General features: G+C 32.5%; 1 protein-coding gene across 5 annotated transcripts; it reads right to left on the reverse strand.

Annotated features, from left to right (window-relative positions):
- Positions 1-14: 14 nt before the first annotated feature.
- On the reverse strand, positions 15-21660 carry Ankle2 (ankyrin repeat and LEM domain-containing protein 2). Of its 5 annotated transcripts, none has more exons than XM_074137998.1 (16): positions 21505-21658; positions 20910-21016; positions 14618-14724; positions 14187-14363; positions 12633-12967; positions 10356-10670; positions 8841-8993; positions 7054-7238; positions 6842-6968; positions 6004-6240; positions 4126-4346; positions 2889-3103; positions 2684-2779; positions 1717-1819; positions 1190-1324; positions 15-465 (listed from the first exon to the last, which is right to left on the reverse strand). In XM_074137998.1, exons 4-16 carry the CDS (start codon positions 14359-14361, stop codon positions 378-380), a joined length of 2385 nt encoding a protein of 794 aa, XP_073994099.1. In that variant the 5' UTR covers positions 14362-14363; positions 14618-14724; positions 20910-21016; positions 21505-21658; the 3' UTR covers positions 15-377. The 5 variants fall into 5 exon arrangements, with proteins under 5 accessions (XP_073994099.1, XP_073994100.1, XP_073994097.1 ...); XM_074137999.1 differs by having other exon boundaries at positions 21455-21658; XM_074137996.1 differs by lacking the exon at positions 14618-14724 and having other exon boundaries at positions 21509-21660.
- Positions 21661-23115: the final 1455 nt, after the last annotated feature.

The following is a 23115-nucleotide window of genomic DNA, read 5'->3' on the forward strand; positions in this document are numbered from 1 at the left end:
AATGAAAACAAATCTGTAGAAAATATGTCTCCTTTTATAATAACATGGAAGAAAAAAAACATTGAACGTACAATAAAAACTTGTAACTTTTTTTAAAAAAACTACATGCATAGTTATGAATTAATATTTAAATTTCTTTTCAAATTCGTTTACAATAAAAAAATTATTTAGTCTTACATTTTTGTGGTTATTTTTTTTTTTTTTATTACAAAGTAAAATTCTATATAAAATATTTTGTCTAAAACCATTTATAAATTTCACATTTCTGGTATGTTAAAAAATATTTATTTTTATTGGACAATTTATTTATTAAGAATAATATCACAGAAAAAAATAGATATATTATTATTTTAAAAAAATGGATATAAAAAATATAATCATCTATGCCACGCCGGTGACAGAAGTTCACGAGCATATCTCTTGCTACTTGGAGTGCAACTCATTTTCAAACAAGGCGATGGCCATCTGCAAAATATAAACATTGTGATTATTTTTTTTTTGTTTTTTTGACATCAGAAGTGAGGTCAGTAGAAATAATGGTAAGTGCATTGAATTCCATCACAAAATAATATCGGATGTTTGTTAAGTTGATGGAAAATTAAAATTTAATAAATTTTTGACAATTGAAAATTAGGAAAATAGAAGTAAAACTTGTAGATCCGTCCGATTGAAAATTAAAATTAAGAGCCACTTGAACCGTATTCCAAATTTTAGTAAGTTAATCTATGTTTTCCGTCCAAACAGTTAAAATAGCTGAACCAATTACTTTATGGTGAAGTAATTTTTTTTTTTAATTCCGCAACAAATTTTGTCCTTAATATTGTGCAGTTTTAAAAGTGTTTAATTTATTGACATGGCCTTTACAGAAAAACTTATCTTCAACCTCAACCCTTACCTGAAAAATTATTTGAAACAAATTAATAGACCTAAGTGTACATAATGTGTACACAAAGTTTAATGAAGTCGGTTTAGCTATTTTCAATATAATAACGTAAGTTAAAAATCTTTTTCATTTTAGGGTGACCTCAAAACATCTATTTCGATAAAAACTCAATTTCGTAAGTTTCACACGATTGCAATATTTACCTCCAACAGGCAAAAAGAAAAAGTAAACATGTAAGAATTATATTGCACAACTTTCAAAAAAATAAAATTTCTATTTTCTTTATATTGATTTAAATTGACTTACCTATCTTTTGACAATATCTGAGACCTCTCCGTGCACGAGTTTTTCCAGTAGTATATAAATGGATATTGATTGCAGGTAATGTTGACAGACGCGATGGCTTGAAGTACTGCATCGTCCAACTTAGTTGGATTGTTCCTGTGATAAAAGAAACGTTTAACTTTATCTTTTAGCATAATTAAAACTTGAAATTTTCAGTCACATGACCATTAATATTGCTGCATACAATATTCACACAATAAAAAAAAAAAAAAAAATGAAGGATATTTGATTAAATATATTGTAAAAAAAAATAATAATAACAACAATAATCTTATTAAAATCGACAGTCTGTGATAACTTTTAAACAGAAATGAAAATAATGTTTGAAACGATAAAAAAAAGAACATTATACAACAGCGGCATTTTATCATTAAGCCATTTTTCAAGATTTTACTATAAGCTTGTACAAATTTGGTGCAACGTCATTGTAGTAATCTGTATCTTTCTTTAGTTCTTAACATTATTGATTAGAAAAAATTAGTACTTACCCAGCCAGAAATACATCATAGCTCTGATTTGGTAAATCGGAAAATTCATCATCTGAGGACGCCGTACTTCCGATTGAACTGCGAGCAGGAAAATACTCCTCATCTGAAAAAAAAAAAAATACATAAGAAGTCAACAGAATATATGAGTCATTACTTGTTACAATAACTTGTTACGGTAGCTCTGACTCTGATATGTAAAAAGGAAGAAGGAACCCATCTGCTCACTATTTGGGAGTCAGAGGGGCCCTACCCTTTCCTTTTGTTCATTCCTTTTTTACTTCCTTATCCTACTACTCATACTCCTTGACACAGTCCATTTGCTCCTTCCATCTATAACTAGATGTAGGCATAAACAGAAATTCAGTGATTTTTTTCAACTATACAAGAGCAGTAGTACTAGTTTGCGCTCATCCAATTCAAATATGGGGTAAACCAAGATATTAATCGCGTCTAAAGGCTGTCGTCTGGGGATCGCCAAGGCACACCTAGAGCTTGCGTTCGGCGTAACCGCTAGTATTGCTGCGCTTAGCAGTGGGAAATCAGCGGGCAACCTGTAAATCTACTGCTGACACAAAAATCAATCATTATTTTACCTCAGGCCAAGACTGGTGGCAGTGTTTCTTGATGACTTTTTCTGGGGTTACTCAAGCAATCCGTAGGCGGTATGTAAAAAAAATGGACTCGAACGGTTAATAAATTTATCGTGCGAACTAACTCCATGTGACATCGAAAAGGAAGAACAGTAACCTGTTCTGCGTTGGTTTCAAAAAATTTAGTAAAACGGTTTGAAAAATATTTGTTTCTCTGGACCTGAACAAAATATCCACATTTAATTATTTTATGAGTTTCCATTTTGGAGTTACGCTAACCGGGCAGTCCGAGTGACATCTAACTTAGGTCATTTCTACAGGCTGTACTGTAAACCTCATTACGCTAGAGAAAATAATGAATTGTTTCTGATTTGTACCTGATTCCGTATCGCCTTCAGTTCCATCCAGACTACTATCTTCGGCTTCTAGCAATTCTGCCTCAGCAACTACCTCTTTTCTAAATTTTGCTTCTTCTATTGAATAATCAATAAATCATTATTAAAATACAATTATTAACAATATACACACATAAATCAAATGTTTCACCTAAAAAAAAGTATAAAATATTAAACATGTTATTACCACCAAATAATTTTCTTTTGGCTGCATACTTGTTCCTTGGAGAAGGCCTTTTTGAATCTCTTAACAATCTACAATCGCATGGAATGGATCGCAACCACTTTTTATTACTTTCATTTGAGTTATTATTAGCTGAGGAAAGTCGCAGTAGCATAAAATTTAAGATACATCTGGTTGCTTTCTTAATGTCCGGATTATCTTCTGTTTCATCAATCATACTAGAACATAATAAGTTAATTAACTGAGGTTACGTTTCTGCTTTTGGCCAGCCATCTTCAGACCTAATACATAATTTTTACATCATAAATGGAATTTTTCTCCAAATTCTATATGAAAACTAATATTTAAAATATAATAATTAAAATTTACCATATATTTAACATTTATCATTAAATTGTTCATTCAAAATTAAATTTAGGACTAAAACATGGGTACCTTACTTTATATCTTTCTCACTTCAATGTAATTACAAAAAACGTCTTCCCATAATTTTAAATTTTAAACCATGATACCTCAATAGCTGGTTTTCATTATTCTACAATTTTTCGAATTTATTGGGCTATAAGTTATTGATTTTAAATTTATATACTCATGGTACACTCACACCTAACTATAATCACCCGGTAAAACTTTGGATAATGGGCCCTTAGGGCTTTAAATAACGCAGAACCTGGGTCCTCCTACAATCTAATCAAAACCCGTTCCTGTTTACTGATTTTCTCCAAATTCGGAATTTTAGGTTCTAATTTATTTTATTTTAATTTTTGTTGTTTAATTATATTTGCGCATTGGCGTTATTTTTTTGTGGAGGCACATCAATGCCAGGTCATTATTAAAAAAATTTCCATATTCCTAGTGGCTCCCTTGCGAACTAGAGGTTCTATCTTCTATCAAGAGATGGCGCTATAGTCACTTCGTTACGGTATTTAGTGTTTTCGAAAAATTATTGTAAACAAATAAATAAATTAAAAATGAAAATTAACCCAGTAATGTATCAGTTAGCTGATTTTTACCAAACCGTAATCTACAGTCAAATATCCTGAAGGCAACTTGTATTATTTTTTCCCCACACATTCTTTCACACAGAACACTTACATGAAGTTATATAAAACATAACATACTAAATAAAAAAATAAAAATAAAAATCGTATCCTTATGAGGGATCTCAAAGCCAATAGATAAGAGAAGTAGAACAATATTCTTAAGGAGAATTAATATGAATCTAAAGAGAAAAACTTACTTTAATGAGGACATTATTTTTGATTTTAGGTCAGATGGATCTTTAGAAGACCTAAAATTTTTCTCAATAAGCTCGGATAGATAACTGTGGGCCTTGGTCAAATCAATTATGTCAAACTGTTCGTCACTCCCGCAACTAGCTATAAATAGCTGCAACTTACTGACTTCCTGAGATAGTTGCTGGTAATTTAAAAAAGCTTTAGTAATGCGTTTGGCAATCATCTGCAAAATAAAATTTTGATTGACTTCTTAATGCTGCACAATATTTCGAAAACTGATTTTTCTTCAAAAATATTTCAAACAATGTTGTTTGTTGTATATACAGGTCCTAGAACTCCTGTATCACAATTGTGACATTTTCAAGAAATCGTCCTTCCATTATCTGCAAATATTTTATCAAAATCCCTAATTAATCCTAATCAATCTACCTCATTCCTTTCAAACACGTTTAACCTAGAAACACCCCTCCAAACGCCACTAATGCTTCTCCAATTCTCTTATTTTTCAATTTTAAATTTTTTATATACTGCAGTTGTGAAAATAAATAAATTAAAAAAAACAATTTTTCTTTGCTTCAAAATTACTTCGTGATCACAACCACTAGCTCGGACTAGAACGGTGTGATAACAGTTCAGTCAACTAAGCTCTCTTGCTGTCCTCTCTCTCGTCAAGTTAATCAATGATTCATGTTAATCCTTTGAGAGAGGACAAGATATTCTCCTACATTCATCTCCAGTTTAGAGTTCCTCCGAGACTTGTTTTAAGTGTGAAATGTAGCCAGACTCTATAAAAATATTCTAATTTTTTCATTATCTCCTTGTTCCGCAAGCAGGCAAAAGCATGCAATAACCTCAATTTTGATCAGTAATCTCCCTTTGATCAAACATTGTAACTTAGCTCTACCTAAATACCAGTCTGCTTCTCTGGTCAGAAATCAACAGAATAACAGCTAATTCCCGTTAATCTTCTTCATTAAGTCTTTGACATATTTTCCTATTTCTCCCAAACGACTGAACACCTGTTTTCTTACTCGTCATGCTCTTTTTAATTCGATACCGCCTGCACAATAAGTCCTCCCTAAATCATCTAATTTTTAATTTCTCTGCCGTAAATTTGCGTCGTGACTACTACGGGTCAACCCACAACGATATTGAGAATCCTACTTTATTCAATTCACCCGCCCTCCTGCTGTTTTCTATCCTGGCATGTACAGGTGCTGCCATAAAATTTCTTCCAGACAACAACCGCTTACTTAAAAAGCCTTAGGAGCACATCCTGACTACCATAAACTGTCTCACCACTTTATAATGTACTACCACTGACTACTACTACAAGCAGTAGCATTCAATAATATCACCGCAGCAAATCGAACTCCCTAGAACAGGGGTGAGCAACCTTTTTAATCAATGGGCCAATTTAAATTTAAATTTTTTTTGGCGGGCCGCACATAGATTAACTCTTATTAATAATTTACGAAACTTTATTTATAATAAATATTAGCATAAAAAAATATAAAATTAAAAAAAAAAGTAAAGATTTCATATACAAATTTTAATGCAAGATAAAAACAAACAAGAAAAGAACAGAAAAACGAATTTACTTGAAATTTTTAATGAGAAATTTGGCACTGTTTTTTCGATACAAGCTGATCAATATTAGATCAAATTCAATTTTAGAAATGCTTGGCGGGCCGCGTGTTGCTCATCCTTGCCCTAGAACCATAATCTCCCCCGGTTGGCACTGCAAGCCAAGCTCGAGCTCCAGAGAGGCCAATTTCTTTCTGTCTGGAGCTATCGGCTTAACAGAAAGCTATGGCGTCACTTTGCTCGGATAGGTTATCGTTTTTATAGAAATAAATAAAACAGAAAGAAAATATTACCTCAAGAAATTTTTCGAAACATATAAAGGCAACCCCAAGGGGTTCATTTTCTTCAGTGATGGGACTTCCATCACTCGTATCCAGTTTTGCGAATTGAACACAAAGTTCTGAAATGGGGCTGAGATCTTCGTTCTTAATTAATAAGTCTTCAGGGCAGCTGTGGTCTAAAGCTGGCCGATTAGGTGCATGGTTGCTAGTAACATTTCCATCAGGTAAAGCTGTTGTTATCTTAATCATCTGTAGACAAAAGATGTTTTAAAATTATAAAAATTCAGATACCTGAGAAACTCCAATAGGTATCCCAAACGCTTTCTAAGAGAATTAAACTGAAGATATCAAAAGCTAATGTAAATTGTATTGTTGTGCCATGTCGACCATGGTAATAATCTTCAGTCAATGATAATTTTTATACATCATGAATAAAAAAGAAATGTTTTTCTTCTTTTAAAACCGTTCTAAATGAATGATGGATAGAAGCATAACACATTTTGTTTTATCAAGAGAGAAATTATTTATAAAAGAGGATAATTAATTTAAGTAATTTTGTTCCACAGACCGGGGATTGCATGGGCTTGCTCAATAACAAAATACACTCAGGAAAGGAAACGAAAAAAGCGCCAAGGCGCCGGAACTGAACTCTGTGGAGTCAGATTTCACGTGGTATCCTGTCAATGATGAAATAGCAAATATAGAACTAAATTGCTCGCAAGATAATTTTAGAAAGCCAGCCAGAAGCGGCCATTTTGTAAAGACGTACTATCGTTACTCTTCCGTTGTTCTAAAAAACTAAATTCATATGTATAGGTTTGCAATTGTTATTACTTAAAAGTAAACTTACACTTTCTATTTTATTTTTTAAAAACGTTTCTAACATATTTAAACCTTCGATACTATCTAAATTTACGAATGCGTCTAAAAACTCCCAATATTCAGTCCACTGTACACCGTTCACCGAGGCGAGAGTTCTGAAAAAAAAAAAAAAATACAAACTTAGGCTACCTTTTCGACTTAGCATTTTATATAAATAATGAAAATTCCTTGAAGCTTTACCTTCCAATTCGTTCTAAACCTTTAGCAGAATCAAATAATGAAGGTCTTGCATTACTCCCACTACTTCTCGGAGAAGTTCGCCATTCTTTTCGAAAACTAAGAGCTTTCTCTTCCGACATTGGACCAGCAAGCGCCTGTACTTCCATTCGATGAGATAGAGGGCTTTCACCAAGAATACTTGTGTCCTGCAAAATTTTACGTTTAATTTTTTTCGGCTACATTTTATGTTTAGACAACTTACTTTCCTGCATTTGAACAAAAAAAAAAACTGGTGGAAAACATTCATGATTTCTTACAGCAATAAAATTTCCTTTTAGAACTAGTTGCTATTTTTTAACATTTATAAAAAATATATGGATGGAAAATTATGTGAGGAAACCTACAAGTGAGTGACGTTAGTGTTTTTTTTATTTTTATTCAATTTTTTTTTGAAAAAATAACGAGACTGAAAAAATGATTCAGTAAACAGGCACTTCTTGTTGAATAATTAGCTCTGAAGGGAAGGGATTAGCTATGTGGTTAGCGAACTGGACTCCCACGCGGAGGACCCGGGTTCGAATCCAGCTGCTGACACTTAGATTTTCTCTTCCTAGGAGCTTCTTACAGCTCACTGTCCGCTGATGGACAGTGTTGTCTGTAACGAGAGAACACTGTCCGGAGGCCGGCAGTGCACTGAAAAAAGCTCCGGGCGCCAACAACCTTAGATGTTGACGCGCCTTAAATGATAAAAAAAAAAAAAAAATTAGCTCTAAAAGCTAATTAATATCTCATCGACTTTGAGTTACGCTGGTTACACAAACTTTTTTAAAAAACCGTTGTTTGATCTTTGCAAACAAACGCGGTATATGGACTGTATAGAATAGGGTGTAGTTCTTAATGCGGGCAATCAAATGAAATTATACAAATAAAATGAAATAATAAAGCTTACCTTACAAGATGTGGACACTGGCGTGACAAAGCTCTAAGGAAATGGAAACCCCAAAGAGAAAAGAGAGTCGACTCCCCCACCCCCTGGCCCCAGATACCTTTATGAGCGTAGATTATGTCCTCTTGACTAAAGGCGAGCTGATTGAAGGCCAAATAGGCGTAAATATTCTTTTATAGCGGTGAACATGCGGTGTAGCGAGAATAGCGGAAAACTGCGTACCCGTGAACATGCGGTGTAACGAATAGAAGTGAACACGGGTTAACACTTGAAATTACGGTGTGACAGAAAGAGTAGTAAACTGAACACTCGTACACTAGCGGTGAACGTGCGGTGTAGCGAAAATAGCGGAAAACGGAAAACACTTCCGTACGAGTGCCAGAGTACAAACGTTACGAACAGACTGCGGTAAACGACGAAGAGAGACTCCGAGAGGGGACTGAACAGAGCAATGAGCAGTCGGAAGTTGTCGTAAGCACGACAACTGCCGAGGTCGATGCGTGCGATGCAGTTAGCATACATTGAGGGACAGAAAGGAGTTAGAATGAGCCGAAACACCGTCTTTTTCCTATACAGAGAACTTACCTCGTAATTTGAATTATAAAGAAAACTCAAAATCGAAATCTGTACGAATGCAATAATTCTTTTTACATAAGAACAAGTAAAAACACATGGCTTTCTCGCACTATAAAAGTCAGTTGTAATGGCCTTGCTCTTAGATGTTAGAGATAATTTCGTTTTAATCGTTTTCGAAAATAACTCCAATGATTTATTGTATTTACTTATCGAATATGCACACATAATTATTAAACATTGTGGCAATACTTACTGTAAATAGATATGCAAAATAAATAATACAAACCTTGAAATCAGCTAAGGAAATAGGTTCTCCTACTACTGGTTGTACAGTGTTATCTGGACTTCTCAACACAGGAACATAAAATTTTTCATTTAATAACGCTATAATAGCATTTTTATTCTGCATAAGACAACTGGCTGCTCTAGAGCATACGATCTGCAATTGATTAACACATAATTTGATGTGGCTTTCACTGTACGACAATGATTTTAGAAATGTTTAATAGTTTAGTTGAAACTACCAACAAAGTGAGAATTCTAAAAAAGCACTAATATTTTTTCTCACGAGGACATTAAAAACAAAAAACCTGGGGAATTTCTCCTTCTACAACTGACCTAAGAGCATTGCCAGCAGCGTCAACTTTTACCTTTTGCTATAAAACTTAAAACGGAAATGTACACAATAAACACATGGTTAATTTGTGCACAAAAATGTTTCCAATATTTTACATAATTTATAAAAAGTTTAGCTGAAGCTTTTAATCAAATAAAAGTGACCGGTTTTTTTTTTTTTTTAACGCGTATTTTGTACAAAATTGAAAGAAAATTTTAGAACTCACTAAAATATGGAAAATCAATCTAGAACAATCGTACTTGTGAAGTTGGATTTCGACCATACCTTGTCAGCGGAAGCAACAACAATATGAACACGAGTTTTCTGGATTTTTTTTTTAAAGTAACAATTCAGTTCACTAACGGACTCAATGTGCACTAAAATTTTTACTTTTCCTGATTTCTCATAGTCAGCTGTACTCAAAGCTTGTTTCCGGTGATACTAATTTTCCATAATTTTATATGACCGCAATACTTCCTCTCGCAAAGACATTAGAGACAAAAATCTGAAGAATTTCTCCTAAAATTCTCTAAGTAAAAATTACATTTATCGGTAACCGAGCAGTAAGAGGCGAGACCTGCAAAGCTAATATTTATTATGGTACTGGGTTCGATTTTTGGTCTAGGCCTTGGATTTTAAAGTTAAATATGAGAACTTTATAATAGTAAAGTATGTTTGCTAGTCGCCTCCGTTCACGATAACTAATTGGTAGTTGGACGTAAAGTCCGCCTGAAAAAATAGGCATTACTTTACTTTTTTTATATTCATCAATTGTAGTTCAAACCACGACTTTTTACAAAATGTTGACAGGCTACAAATAAATATGTAAATATAATCACCAAAAAACTTATGTTGAAAGACCTAGATAAACGGCAATCAAAACTTAGAAAAAAAATATATACTTGAAAATGCAATTCCGGATATTCACCAAATTGGGTCAACAATTTTTTTCTTAAAACTAGCAATTTTGGCCAAACATTTAATTCTCATTATTATCGTACTAATTACATTTTTTTTTATCACAATGAACTGAAATCTAACTTTTTAGTAACTCACTTTTAGAAACATGCGGGGTATCATAACACCCAAAATTTCTATTGCTGGTGAAAACTCAATTTCAAAAATTTGTTACGATGCCAATTATTTGTTTTACCAGCAGTAAGAGAAATTAATAAAAATACTTACGTCTATAGGAGCCAATCCGTACTTGTTCTTTACATTCTGATTGCATTCAGGGTAGGAGAGCAACACTCTGACAACAGATACAGAGCCTGCCTTTGAAGCAAAATGTAAAGGCGTTTCACCTGATGATTTGTCAGGCGTGTTTAAATAAAGATCTAACAGAACTTTGGTCCTTTCTTCACTATCATGCGTTTTTTCTTGGGTACCATAAGAACGAACTGTTAACTCCGAGCTAAATATTATCTGAAGTATATACGCTGCAACCTCAGCAGCATTGCAACGAGCTGCAACATGTAACGCATTGTACCTCGGTCCTTCCTGGAAAAACACAAACAAAATTTCAGTTATCAAGCATAAATAACAACTCTAAAAAGTCAGTAAAGCTATTTAAATTTAGTATTTAATTTTTTTTCAGGCGGGGCTTAATGTCGAACTGCTAAATTAGCTTCGAGGACGGTAGGCGGACTGTAATATTAACTATTCACATTTTTCCAACAAATAAAAAGTGGATACCATGGGACTCGAATGGCGGATCTTCCACTTATTAGTACGTGCTCAAAACCACAAACCAACCCCCAACAAGCTTATTATAAATTATAATAAATATTACCAGTAACTTCATCATCGGTGTCCCTAGGTCATACCCTTCCAGATGTGGAAAAATAAAAATAGTAATATTATTTTCCGTGCTGAGATGGCAACAGAGGCCAATAAGTGCTAGTACACGGATAAAATGAACCCTCATATTGAATACGGCAAGAATTCAAGTATAGTTCATGAAGTATGCATGCTAGACTAATTAACTAAGTAGAAACCAAAAAAAGAGAAGACCAATATAATATTATTATCACCACATAAAGAGAAAGTGGCCTAGTTAGAACAGTGACGTAGAACCTTTCTTGAACATTAAAGAGCTTCATGTATTAAGAAATGACGTCCGCATACGCAGTCAAGCTTAAGTCAGCATAAATGATGAAGAGGTAAGTCTTCAGAGCCAACGACATCTGCCTTGTGAAGTTAGACGCGCTGAAAAAAATGCTGCAATTGTAATGGAGGTACAATTTACTTCCTGAAAACTTACAAGAGGTTACACCTCACCCAGCATACTTTATCTGAATGGACTCCACCTGCAGATCATCCCCTAATAAGAGAGAACTAACTATATAACATTTAAATTTGTTGGAGCAAGACAAGAACAAATTAATTTCTAACAGTACACTGTAAATTGGGTACATATAGCCACTAATTCGGTTACTGCTTTTAAAAATGAAATAAGAGTGTCTGATTCGAAAACAGGTAAGTACAAAGAAATATACTCGCTTCGGCGGTACGAATACAACTGGAAGTACAAAGAACTGACAGCACACCTCCATGAAAGAATAGACTTAAAGAAAAGTGAATATCTTAAAGAGAAGAACAGGTATGATCACAAATTTTCTTATTAGTAAAACCGGTGTAGAACCCGGAAAAAACTTTTAACTAAATCCCAAGGATATTTCCTTCCAGAACGATGGTTCTGGATGCCTTCAGTGCCTCTTCATCAATATATCGACAATTCTTCTCCTTTCAAGGTCGGTTAAACGTATATAACGCTATTTTCTAACATTGTTGTCACTGTAGAAGTTCGAAGCCCTACATAGATAGACGAAATACATTATTTCTCCCGATTGAAATGCTGATTCTTGAGTTAATGCAAGTAAATAAACGGCCAGATTTCAATCCTTCTAGGCTGTGCAATTCTATGATATGCAATTTTTTGATCGCAATCCACGATATCAAAAAACAAAAAAAAAAGTCAATAAAGTCGCAACTCCCATCAGTCATTAATCATAAACCGGAATTTTCGATTTTTTTTTCTAAATTATGCGGTTGTAAACTTGTACAACAAATTAACATGAAACATTAGAGGAAAGTATTTTTTTGAAAACTCAGAAAGCCTCCACTCCTACACCAAAATGCCAAGGATGTTATGTATATAAAGTGTTAAGAAAATCTTTGGAGGCATTCTTGAAAATATAAATACACACAAAAAAGGTTCAGTAAAGAACCATTTTCGATTTTGACTAAAATAGTCAAAGGTGACTAAAATATTATTGTCTCGTGTGGACTACACACAAAACATTAACTTTGAACTTCGAATGATTTGTTGAATTAAGATAAAATATTTGTTTTATATATATTTCAGGAATCACAAATTATTTCTTTCCAGCGAAAAACTCAAAACAAAAAACTTTTACGAATGCAATACTTCCACTTATTAAGAGAAAATAGATCACTTACTTGTAATATAGACGGAGTATCGCCATTTGATATTAAATACCTAGGATTTTCATCCACATATTTCTTTACTAATTCCAAGTCTCCTATTTCTATCGCCTTTCTGAACTTAACAAGTTCTTGTGCCTTTGGCGCTTTAAACAGCGTTTTTTCCTGATGTGCCTGTGTACTTTGAATGGTTTTCTGTACTGCTATCTTATTAGGATCGGAAGGCAGTGTACATCCAAATTTCGTAAAGTACAGGGCATCCATTTTTGACGAAAATGCTTTGAACCGAGCTCTTTTATGTTGCTTTAGAAAGCGAAGTGCCTCTGAACGGTCCGTGTATACGTGACAATCTAGAAAGAAAAATTTTTTTAAAAAGAATGTGAAAAACTGCAATTATTACAATTATAATTCAAAAATTTGCTTGAAAATTATGTAGAAAGTATAATATGTATATAATGTGACCTTAGTAAAATAATCGCCTATTTTTTTCAGGCGGGTTTTAACGTCCAACTACCAATTAATTACATGTCGTGGACGGGGGCGGAAGCTCATACTTTACTATAAACATTTTTCTATCAAATAAAAGTAGTCACACAAGGGATTGCCACTTACAAAGCCACGCTCTTGATCACTAGACCAACAAACGCCCTAATGTGAAAATATCAAGTATGAAACACAAAAATATTAGGGAGTGGATTGTACTATGATCTGAGAATAAACTATGATTGGTCAATTAGTGTCTATCTTTTATTTCCCACCTTACACTTAAGGCAATTAAACTTAAATAGGCCCTCAAATTCCACCTCCCCAAAAAACGTTTTTCCACAAAAGTTCCATATTAAAAATGCCAGACTTAATTTGTGCACCTAGTATTTCTAGTTAGGGAAAAAAAGTAAAAACTTTTCGAAAAAATTACTAAATAAATTCCAAAATATCCAAATAAAGAAGCTTTCTCCCGCCCTTGTTATTCAGCTAAACGCAACAGATCTAGATTACTATTTACAGCATCAAAAAGCGCTATTACGAGCGATTAACTTAAAATCGCACAATTATCGATTTTTAATTGTATAGTAAATCATAGATCATTATAAAGCTGCTACTTATAACTGTTCTATTGAAAGATTATCAGTTACAATAGAATTGCTGCCAGTTCCTAAACCAATAAAACTTTTATATGATTCTGTTCATAAAAAAATACACCTAGTGTGATAAAAAAAATCAAATATTCTAATTTCAATTCAGGAAACTAAAAAAGTAAGAACTCCTAAGAAGAATCTTTGACCCAGAAAAAAACGGAGGGGAATAAACACTAAGAGAACGGAATTTCTTAAAGAAGAACTGATGCCCAAATAAAGCTAGGAGACTGCATATGCACAGAGTACACGTAAGACATCCCGGAGATAGCAAGATAACAAGATAAGAAAGGAAAGCAAAACTGATCTTCAAGCAACAAATTTAAAGTACAGGAGTAGGATGATCATAGTATATTCTTTCTAATAGAGATCATGATACTGCTAGAAATGTACAAACTTGCAGGTAAGCAAGTACAATTAGGAGTATTAATTTTACCTTTATTGTCCACCCGTGAATCTGTGGGAACATATACCCCATAGAAGCTCTGCATTTTAGGTAAATACTTGACCTTATTACCACACGACGCTGTTTTCGATTCTATGAGATTGGATAATTTGTTGTCTTTACATTCCTCGTTGTGTGTTTCATCATCGCCTCTGCATAGTCGCATTTCTAAAAATATAAAAAAAAATTTAATAAGTAAATAAAATAGCTTATTTTGTTTTGAAAAACATGACATATTTCTACATACTATCCAATTAAAACGATTTAAAAAAATGGTGCACACATTCTCTTACATTTTACGAACTGAAATTTTCTAGAAACTCGGAATGTATGCGAATCAATAGCTTAAAAAAAAAACAAAGGTAACTTCAAATAATTATTTCCAGGGTGTTATGTTTTACATTATTCCGTTTTTTACTCACAGATTTGGGTACTTGTTGATGCCAACAATATTCTGATAGTTTTGGGGATGAGGTGATTTTAAGATTTTTCCAAAGTATCATTTAAGTGTTATGTGCGGCCTTATTACCTGCATAATATTCATAGGAATTAAATATGTAAACAAAATCTAAATGTGAAGAAAATCAGATCTGCAGAAGTGCCTCTTTTGTTCAGTAAATTTTTTTTTGTAAATTCAGTAAATTGCTTTGGCTGTCAAGAATAGGTGCCCGGAGGTATAGCCTGTTTACTGCTGCCTATACTGCGCATACAGTACAGTTACTGTTTACTTTTGAATCTATATCCCGCCAATGTGCAGAATATTTTTTTAATTTCATTATTTTTAGCGCGCATGGGCAGTACAGTTACTGCTTTTTTTTTTTTTTTTTTTTTTTTAAGCATGAAGCAGTCTGAGAAAGGATGGTAGTGAGATGAAAGTTTTGAAATTGAATTTGAAAACTGGTGTGCACACAAATGCAATTGAGGGAACATGGAGATCCATAAAAAGGCAGCTGCCAAGAAGGACCGTCACTTTTACTCCTACTTCAGTTTAACCGTCAGTTTGACTCCTACTTAGCGGAATATATGTGGCTAGGAGTCATTCTACCAGTGCCTAATGAGAGCATTTTTGGAGGAAGTTGCAAAAGTGTACAAACCATGTTATAGAGATTGCCATGATTAAGGTAAGTTATTTTTGTTTCTCTTCTTTATAATAATTGTTATGAATCATGTATCTCAACTGGTTCACGGATTGCAATAAAAGAAAGGGTAGTTATCTATATAATAGGAAAGGCAGGAAGACATAATTTAAATACTTTAAAAACTAAATAAAATTATCAATCTTGTAGTGATAATTCGAAGTGATTTTGATTAGCTGTTAAAATGTAACCCGCCTTTTTTAAATATAACTAATACAATAATGAATTATTAATGAATAATTTAAATATGGCGGGTTAAATGGTAACAGAGAATCAAAATCACTTCGAATTATCCACACTTCCGGGCACCTATTCTTGACATTTACTAAGAAATAAGATGGAGACAGCAACTCGACTATTGGGAATATTAGGGTAATTGTAAGGTGACCAATTTGTTTACAATGAAATGAGGATAAAAAAATTTAAGAAAATAGTACAACGTAAATAAATGGAACATTTCATTAATTCAAACAAAAATAATTATTCTAATTAAAAACTAATAATTCTTACATCCCTTTAAATTATTTCATTAAACGAGTATTTTTCTAGTGAATAAATATATGTTGTTAATATATCATTTTCTAACAATATATTGGAAATTTCGGAGCAAAAAAATATCCTTCACATTGAATTTAGGGTAAGTGCTGCAGCTAGAGTATCAACATTCAATCTTGATTTCTCACTTGTCCGAAAATCATTACAAATTGAAAAAACTTTTTTAACTGCTGCATTAGTTCCAGGGCAGCACAACGTAAATTCAACAAGAATAACTAAATTTTCATATGGAATGTGTTCATTTTTGAAATGGTTAAATATTTCCACCCATTTTGTACCAATTTCAACATATTGATTTTCCCATTGTTCTAATTTATCAGAATTTAAATACACATTCAGCCTTCTAATTTCTTCAAAAAGGCAATTGTCATCGATTTTAATATCAGGCATTTCTTTCAATAAAAACTCAACACAAATTTCAAGATCTGCCCAATTTACTTGCGATGAAGTCAAAAAACACCATTGAAAACTGTTATTTCCTATGATATTTGTTTCAGCCCATTCTTTAACATATTAGGTAAAAATTCTGCACTTCTTTGAGAAACTTTTTCGTTATATTCGGATTTAATTCCTCTAAATTTGGCAATTTTCTTTTATTATTAAAAGAATGCGTTCCATAATCGCGTCTTTCCGTACTGTACCGTTACATGACGTGTAACAGGTCGGCGCTGCATCTCTGAATACAGAGATTAACAGATTAGTTTTCAAATATCGAAAAGGAGGGCAAGTAGGAGGGCACTTTTCGAGGAAAGAACCTACAAAAGGACTGTCCTCCTCTCCCTAAAGGACGATTGGTCACCATAGTAATTGGCGGAAAAATGTCTGGGGTATCGGTACATCGTAAACTGAGAAAAAAATTTAACATGAGCTCAGAATTGCATTTAGGTAAGAAAGCATTATTATAATTAATGGAAACTCAGTTATCTGAACGTTAAAAATAATAAAAGATATAGTTTTACACTTCTGAAGGGTTAAGTAGAAAACATTTTTATATTTTGATCAGTTAAAAAATAAATGTTTTAAAACATAAAAAATTAAATGATATAATAAAAATAAAAACTGTTCATTATTTTTGGTAACTGATTAATAATTTCAATAAGATGAAAAAATAACTGCCAGTTTCAGTCGAGCTTTAAAGATGACCTAGTCGCTAGGTCATCATGACTAAAACTGGCAGTTGTTTTTTCATCATATTGAAAAGTAAAAACAAAAACAACGCAAATCAATGACCGGAATTCAATGCATCCTGTTTATACATATATATATATATATATATATATATATATATATATATCTTTATGATTTAAGGTGCGTCAAAATCTGAGGTTATTGGCGGCTGGAGCGTTTTTCAGTGCACTGCTGGCCTCCGGACAGTGTTCTCTCGTTATAGACAATATTGTCCATCACCGGACAGTGAGCTGTAAGAAGCTCCTAGAAAGAGGAAATCTTAACGGTACATATTACTAATGCTATTCTGTTACTTACCTTTGGTAACTTATAATTAAAATTAAGTGGGTACTCCAATGTAATGTGATAAAAAATAAAATAATTTATGATAAAATAATATATACAAAAAAAAACTTGGAATAGCTTACAAAATTAATGGTTAAATGTTAAAAGGATGCGATAACTCGACGAACTGTGACGTTATTCTTTTAGAACTGCCAGCCATTACCACTGGATTCCCGCCAAAATTATAATTTTTGTTTTAAAACTTAATTTTTTAGTCACTAGCTAATTTTTATTCAATAAAACAAAACAAATAAAAATATTATACATGTATTTAGTATCAGTTGAATAAGAAAATTCAAACTTCTTAATATTAACGAAGATAATATTTTGTATTAAACACATTTGATTATAGATAGCATTGACAAAACGTTGATATAAAACCATTATAACCCCTGTTACCCTATTTTATAATAATATAATTAAAGTTTCTTGTTAGTACAACATAGGGAAGCATAAAAGTTAATATACAACAATTTTAAGCAATCATCATCCCCTACCCCTTCACAATTTTTCTTACATTACAAATGTATGATCATTTTAGTAATAATAATATAGGAGTGATCTTTTAAAAGCGACGAATAAAAAACATCGTAGCCAAAAAATTATCAAACTTACGATAAAATTTACTTTACGTATTCATATATATATAAATATGAATATATATATATATATATATATATATATATATATATATATATATAAATGTTCATAATACATTTCGTAAAAGCTTTGACAAATAATGCGAGGAAAAAATTGCTGGATATTTATCTGGAGTCTACATTCCTGCTGCAGTAGCAACTACAGCAATCTTATTTAATCGAAAAGAAGGAAAAAAGCGTTGAGAGAGGCGCACCTGAACCTTTTTCGAGGAGTTTTGGGTTGGGATTAAATGCGCAACTTTTTGATAATAAAAGAATCCTTCATTTAGGGTACAACCCCATCAAAATCAATAAGATTATTTCCGAGAATATGATTACAAAATAATTTAAGCCACAAGATCCCTTTAAACTATAAAATATTCGCATTGTTTCTAATAATGGTTAACATCATTAACTAAACACAAATATGCCGGAATGAAATACTGACACTTCAGGTAGCCACAAAAGAACTTACAGGCTACAACGAATGTAGTTTTTTATCCCATCACAGTTAATAACTGAAAAGAAGCCTTCACTGCGCTTGTGAATATGAATCACGCCTTAGCTGCATAAATTTTCTATAAATTCAGCACTTAATAATTTTTGCATCATACTTAATTTTTAGTAATACATTGGTAGTAATAGCGTTAAATTCACTGAAATGATCACGTTGCCCCTTCTGAAGAATGTTTAGGGAAAAAAGTTACAAAAGTTTTTTATATGACTGCGTTCACACAGTCATAAATTTTAAGAAATGATATGGAGAGAAACCGCAAAAACTAATATTTTTAAGAAACTGGCAATTCCAGATTTTTTTTTTTTAACTCAGAATTTAGCAACTCAGATAATCCTCAATCAAATTATATAAGGAACAGGATCATATGTTTCAGTTAGAAGTGGGCAAAAGGCGGTTTACAGAGGCTGCTTATGCGGACTGCCACATCTTTAGCAACATTAATAGGAACACTTTAGTTCCAAGCACAAAATCTAAAAAGAACAACTCAGTATCCTTCCTAAGAAGATCAATGTAAAGACTTAGGGTACCTGGACATGCAGGAAAAGTGGACAGCTGGTAGGTTGAGATCATCAATACTGTTCTGTGGTCCCGAGCCAGCGGTTACCGTCTCGAAACAATTTTATGAAAGAGAGAATGATAATATTAAAGATCTGGAGAAGCATTGAAGAGACACGCATGGGCGTCTTGGACGAGATTTATTAAATGGATGATCTTTTCGTAAGCAGAATGCAACTGAAGAATTTTGGTAGATGTGCTGAGTCGGCATGGTTGTGGCAGTTATTTATAGGCAAAACAATTAGTTCTCAATGCAGGAAAATGATTGGGGGGGTTGAGGAAACGTGTAAGACAATTAAGAACAGTGCACTTCATTAGGTCCACTCCGAAGGAAATGGATCTTATTGATGTCCTGCAATACTGTAGGCAGTCCGGGAGAATACTCCCGAGAGAAAAGGAAAAACGAGGCACTTTGGGGGAGTTAGAGCTGTGGGGGAGGGAAGAGCCACATTAGGCTTAGATCCCACATGATAGGCATCCCTGCAATGATAATATGAAACCTTTCGTAATTAGCAGATAGCTAGCAAATGCAAGCAGCTGTTAATAAGTGGATAAAACGTTTTCAAGAGGGTGGCAAGATCTTGGTTAATGAGCAATCGGAAAACTGTTAAATCCATAAAAAGCTGTTTACCATCTTTTAAATAACTTCCTTAGTACAATACTAAATTAATAATCACTGTTCGATTCTATATAAAGTTAAAAAACAAATGGTATATCATGTAAAAAAGTTTAAGAAGTGGGTACAATACACACATGCCATAATCATGAGCCTACATAAATTTTAAGTGTACCTCGAACTTTATTATATTAAGATTGTAATATTCGTCAAAGATATACTTAATAATAATTAGATTATAGCAGGGTTGACCACAATAATTACGTTCACACAGAATTGTCTACGAATTATTTGATGTATTCTCGTATTTTTGCCAGAAATACTAAATTAATTAATTGTACAACGGATTCTTTTCCAATTTCACTAGCGCAAAACAGTTACGATTCTGCTGATGCTTCTATATTATTCAACAATGATTAAAACGTAAAATGAAAAAACACAAAAAGTAAATAAAAATATTTATAACAAAGTAAATAAAAATATAACATTTAAAATAAAATTTATATAAGTACTGTAAAGGTAAATGACCCCACAAATATTTTATAAATACTGATAAATTTATTCTGTGTCACTGTAATTATACTGGCCAACTCTGCTGTAATCTAGTAATTATTAAGTATATCTTAAACGAATATTGCATGTTAATACAATAAAGTGTCTCGAGGTACACATTATATTTTTGTGGGCCTCATGATTGTGACATTTGTTTATCCGGTTCGAGGTAGTAGAAATTTGCTCATCCCTGCGCTACACAGAAATGACACTAATCTAATATTTTTTAGAAAAGTTGTAGGTTTACAGGTGTTGAAAGCGTTCTGAAGCTTAATGAAAATAGGACTCTTTTTCAAGAAAACCTCAAATAACTGAAAAAAAAAATTGCCTTTTAAACTCAGGGGATCTCAAAGTGTGTATCTGTTGAACATTTGAGAAGATTGCGTACTTCTTACTAGGAGTAAGAAAGAAAAACCTTTAAATAACTTGAGTGGGTTCGAGAAAAATGTGCACAACTTAGCAAGTTGTCAATAGCACTTGGGACGAGCAACCTTTGCCTAAATATAAAATACTGACTAGATTTAATACAAAGAACAAAACTAAAATCTAAATTAGTAATGGTACTTATATGTACTTAAGATGGACGAAATTGTGACGATATTTGTCAATAGATATATAATATTCTCTACTTACTGCATAATTGTTCATCGTCAAGTAAAAGATTGGAAAAATTGTTCATTTTGTAATAATTTGAAAACAACACGTTTAACTATTCCGTTTATCTCAGTAAAAATTACAACCTGAAAAAACAAATATTAGTTTTTAGAATTCTTTTCTTAAATAAAGTTTAGTTTCAAAAATTTTACATTCTAAAAAAATTTTAGTTTTAAAAAATTACTTTCAAAAACAAAGTTGGAGTGAGTTACCAAAATTGAGACTCGAAAATGAATTTGACCAACTCCTTTAAGCTAACATAAATTTTTCGAATCTAAAATTTAATAAAATTAAATATCTCAAACAACTCTAAAAACACTACAATGCCTTATTAATTTCCTCCAAGTTAATTAAATGTAAAAAAAAAAACACTAATAATTTAAAATAAATACTAATATGTTTAGAGCTCCAACTAAACTTTAGCTTACATATGTATGTATGTTTGAGTAAAATAAAAACCAAGGCTATTTTAAAAATTTTAATTTCCAATCTTTAAAAACATAGATGACTGGAACTGTTCGTACCAATTGTTTGTAAGAAACAAGCATACACCTAACTTAAAAATTAAACTCACTTGCATTTATCAAAAATATTATCACATTGTAAGCATTATTAATGATATCCTGATGGTTTTCTATCAACGGTCAGAAACGTTATAAACACAAGGCACATAAAACCTATACACAAGTTTAAAACAGGCATCTAAAAAAAGTTTCCAGTTAACAGTGAAGAAATACGACATTTTTAACCATCTAAAATTCCTTTTTTAAGAAATAAATTAATCTGAGGCAAAACTTTCAATTTCACTTATTACAATTATTAAAATTCTAATTTTTCAATTTTTTTTACAACTTAACGAATACACAGTAAGAATAAGTGGTTGTATGTTTAGTTACAATTTCTCAGATTGGTCTATGTATGTCAGGGGTGTCAAACTGGCGGCCCGCGGGCCCCCGAAATAATTTTTTGTGGCCCACGTTGTTCTGAAATAAAATGAAAATATAAAAAAATTGTTGTGAAAAAAATTAGCGCTTAGGGAAGATCGAGGCAATGCCGTATACACAATTCCCTCCCTTGGCAACCCTTTAGCTACTGAAGACGATTATACACATGACCTAGTACCTTACCTGGAGGCCTGCGAGCGTGTATAAAACACGCTGACTCAGTTCTGGCGACTTTTGAAAGCGATATGTCTGCCACTCTAAGTGGAATTCCAGAATGATTCGGTTTTAAAGACAAAAAGAAGAAGGAATTCCCAAAATATATTACGTTCTCAGTCTTTGAATCCAAATATAGCAAACTTGTACGAGAAAATCGCTGGCCAAGTTTCGGGTAAAAAAAAATAAAAAAACTGGCCCTTGCCTCCGCTCGAATAACATACTGAAGCAAAGGCAGCCCCAACAGTGCCTCCGGCGCACCAGCCTCTTGCACCCTGGCTAAAGCCTTTATGGCCGCCTGTTGTACAGTCTTCCTCCACCACACCACAACAAAATAGTAAGTTTGAACTTACTAGAATTATTATTATTATTATTTTGGAAATTTTTCCTATTCAGACACACACTCTACGAGACCATTCACAAAAAATATTTCTCTCGTACTCGGGGGACTTGAAAAAAATACTTGAGTGGTGAAAATACCATTCTAAAAAAATGTGCCTAAAAAAAAATCAAAATACTTCATCTTAAAAGTTGTGAGAGAAAATAAAAATTGACTTAAGTAGCTTATAAAAGTTAATATTTTTCGAGCACTACAACATTTTCAAAAATAATTCTAAATTTAAAGAAAATTGTTGCCTTTAGAGAAAATTTTGAGAACATTTTATCCAGTCTTTCTTATCATTAAATCGGTTCACTTCCATAATACTTGCATTAATAAAAACTGGAAAAAAAAAATGCACAAGTATAGATTCAACTCTTATTAGCATAACATTACCATTTAAGGAAACCAAACTTTACCGATTTACATAAAAACAGTGTTCTACGTATGTACGCCACGATTCCCCCAGTTCTCTGTTACAAGTTCTGTGACATTTTTTCTGACAAATTATTAATTTAAAATTCAGGTTTTAATAATCTCTCTTTCAGAATACACCTCCAATCCCTGAAAATATATTAAATAAAAGTGCGTTTATATTAAGTTAGAGATGGTACTGACTAAGAGGGCTTTGTTTTATTTTCTGTTACTC

This window comes from Rhodnius prolixus, unplaced genomic scaffold (genome assembly GCF_049639745.1).
Source record: "Rhodnius prolixus isolate KJV_2025 unplaced genomic scaffold, Rpr scaffold_11, whole genome shotgun sequence".
Lineage (NCBI taxonomy): Eukaryota > Metazoa > Arthropoda > Insecta > Hemiptera > Reduviidae > Rhodnius > Rhodnius prolixus.

Coding starts and splice junctions, on each gene's coding strand:
- Ankle2 (XM_074137996.1), bottom strand. CDS start 20,955: ATGAACAATTTTTCCAATCTTTTACTTGACGATGAACAATTATGCA. Junction 14,364..20,909: donor TGACGATGAACAATTATGCA/GTAAGTAGAGAA, acceptor TTATATTTTTAG/AAATGCGACTATGCAGAGGC. Junction 6,241..6,841: donor TAAAAAATAAAATAGAAAGT/GTAAGTTTACTT, acceptor TTTTGTCTACAG/ATGATTAAGATAACAACAGC.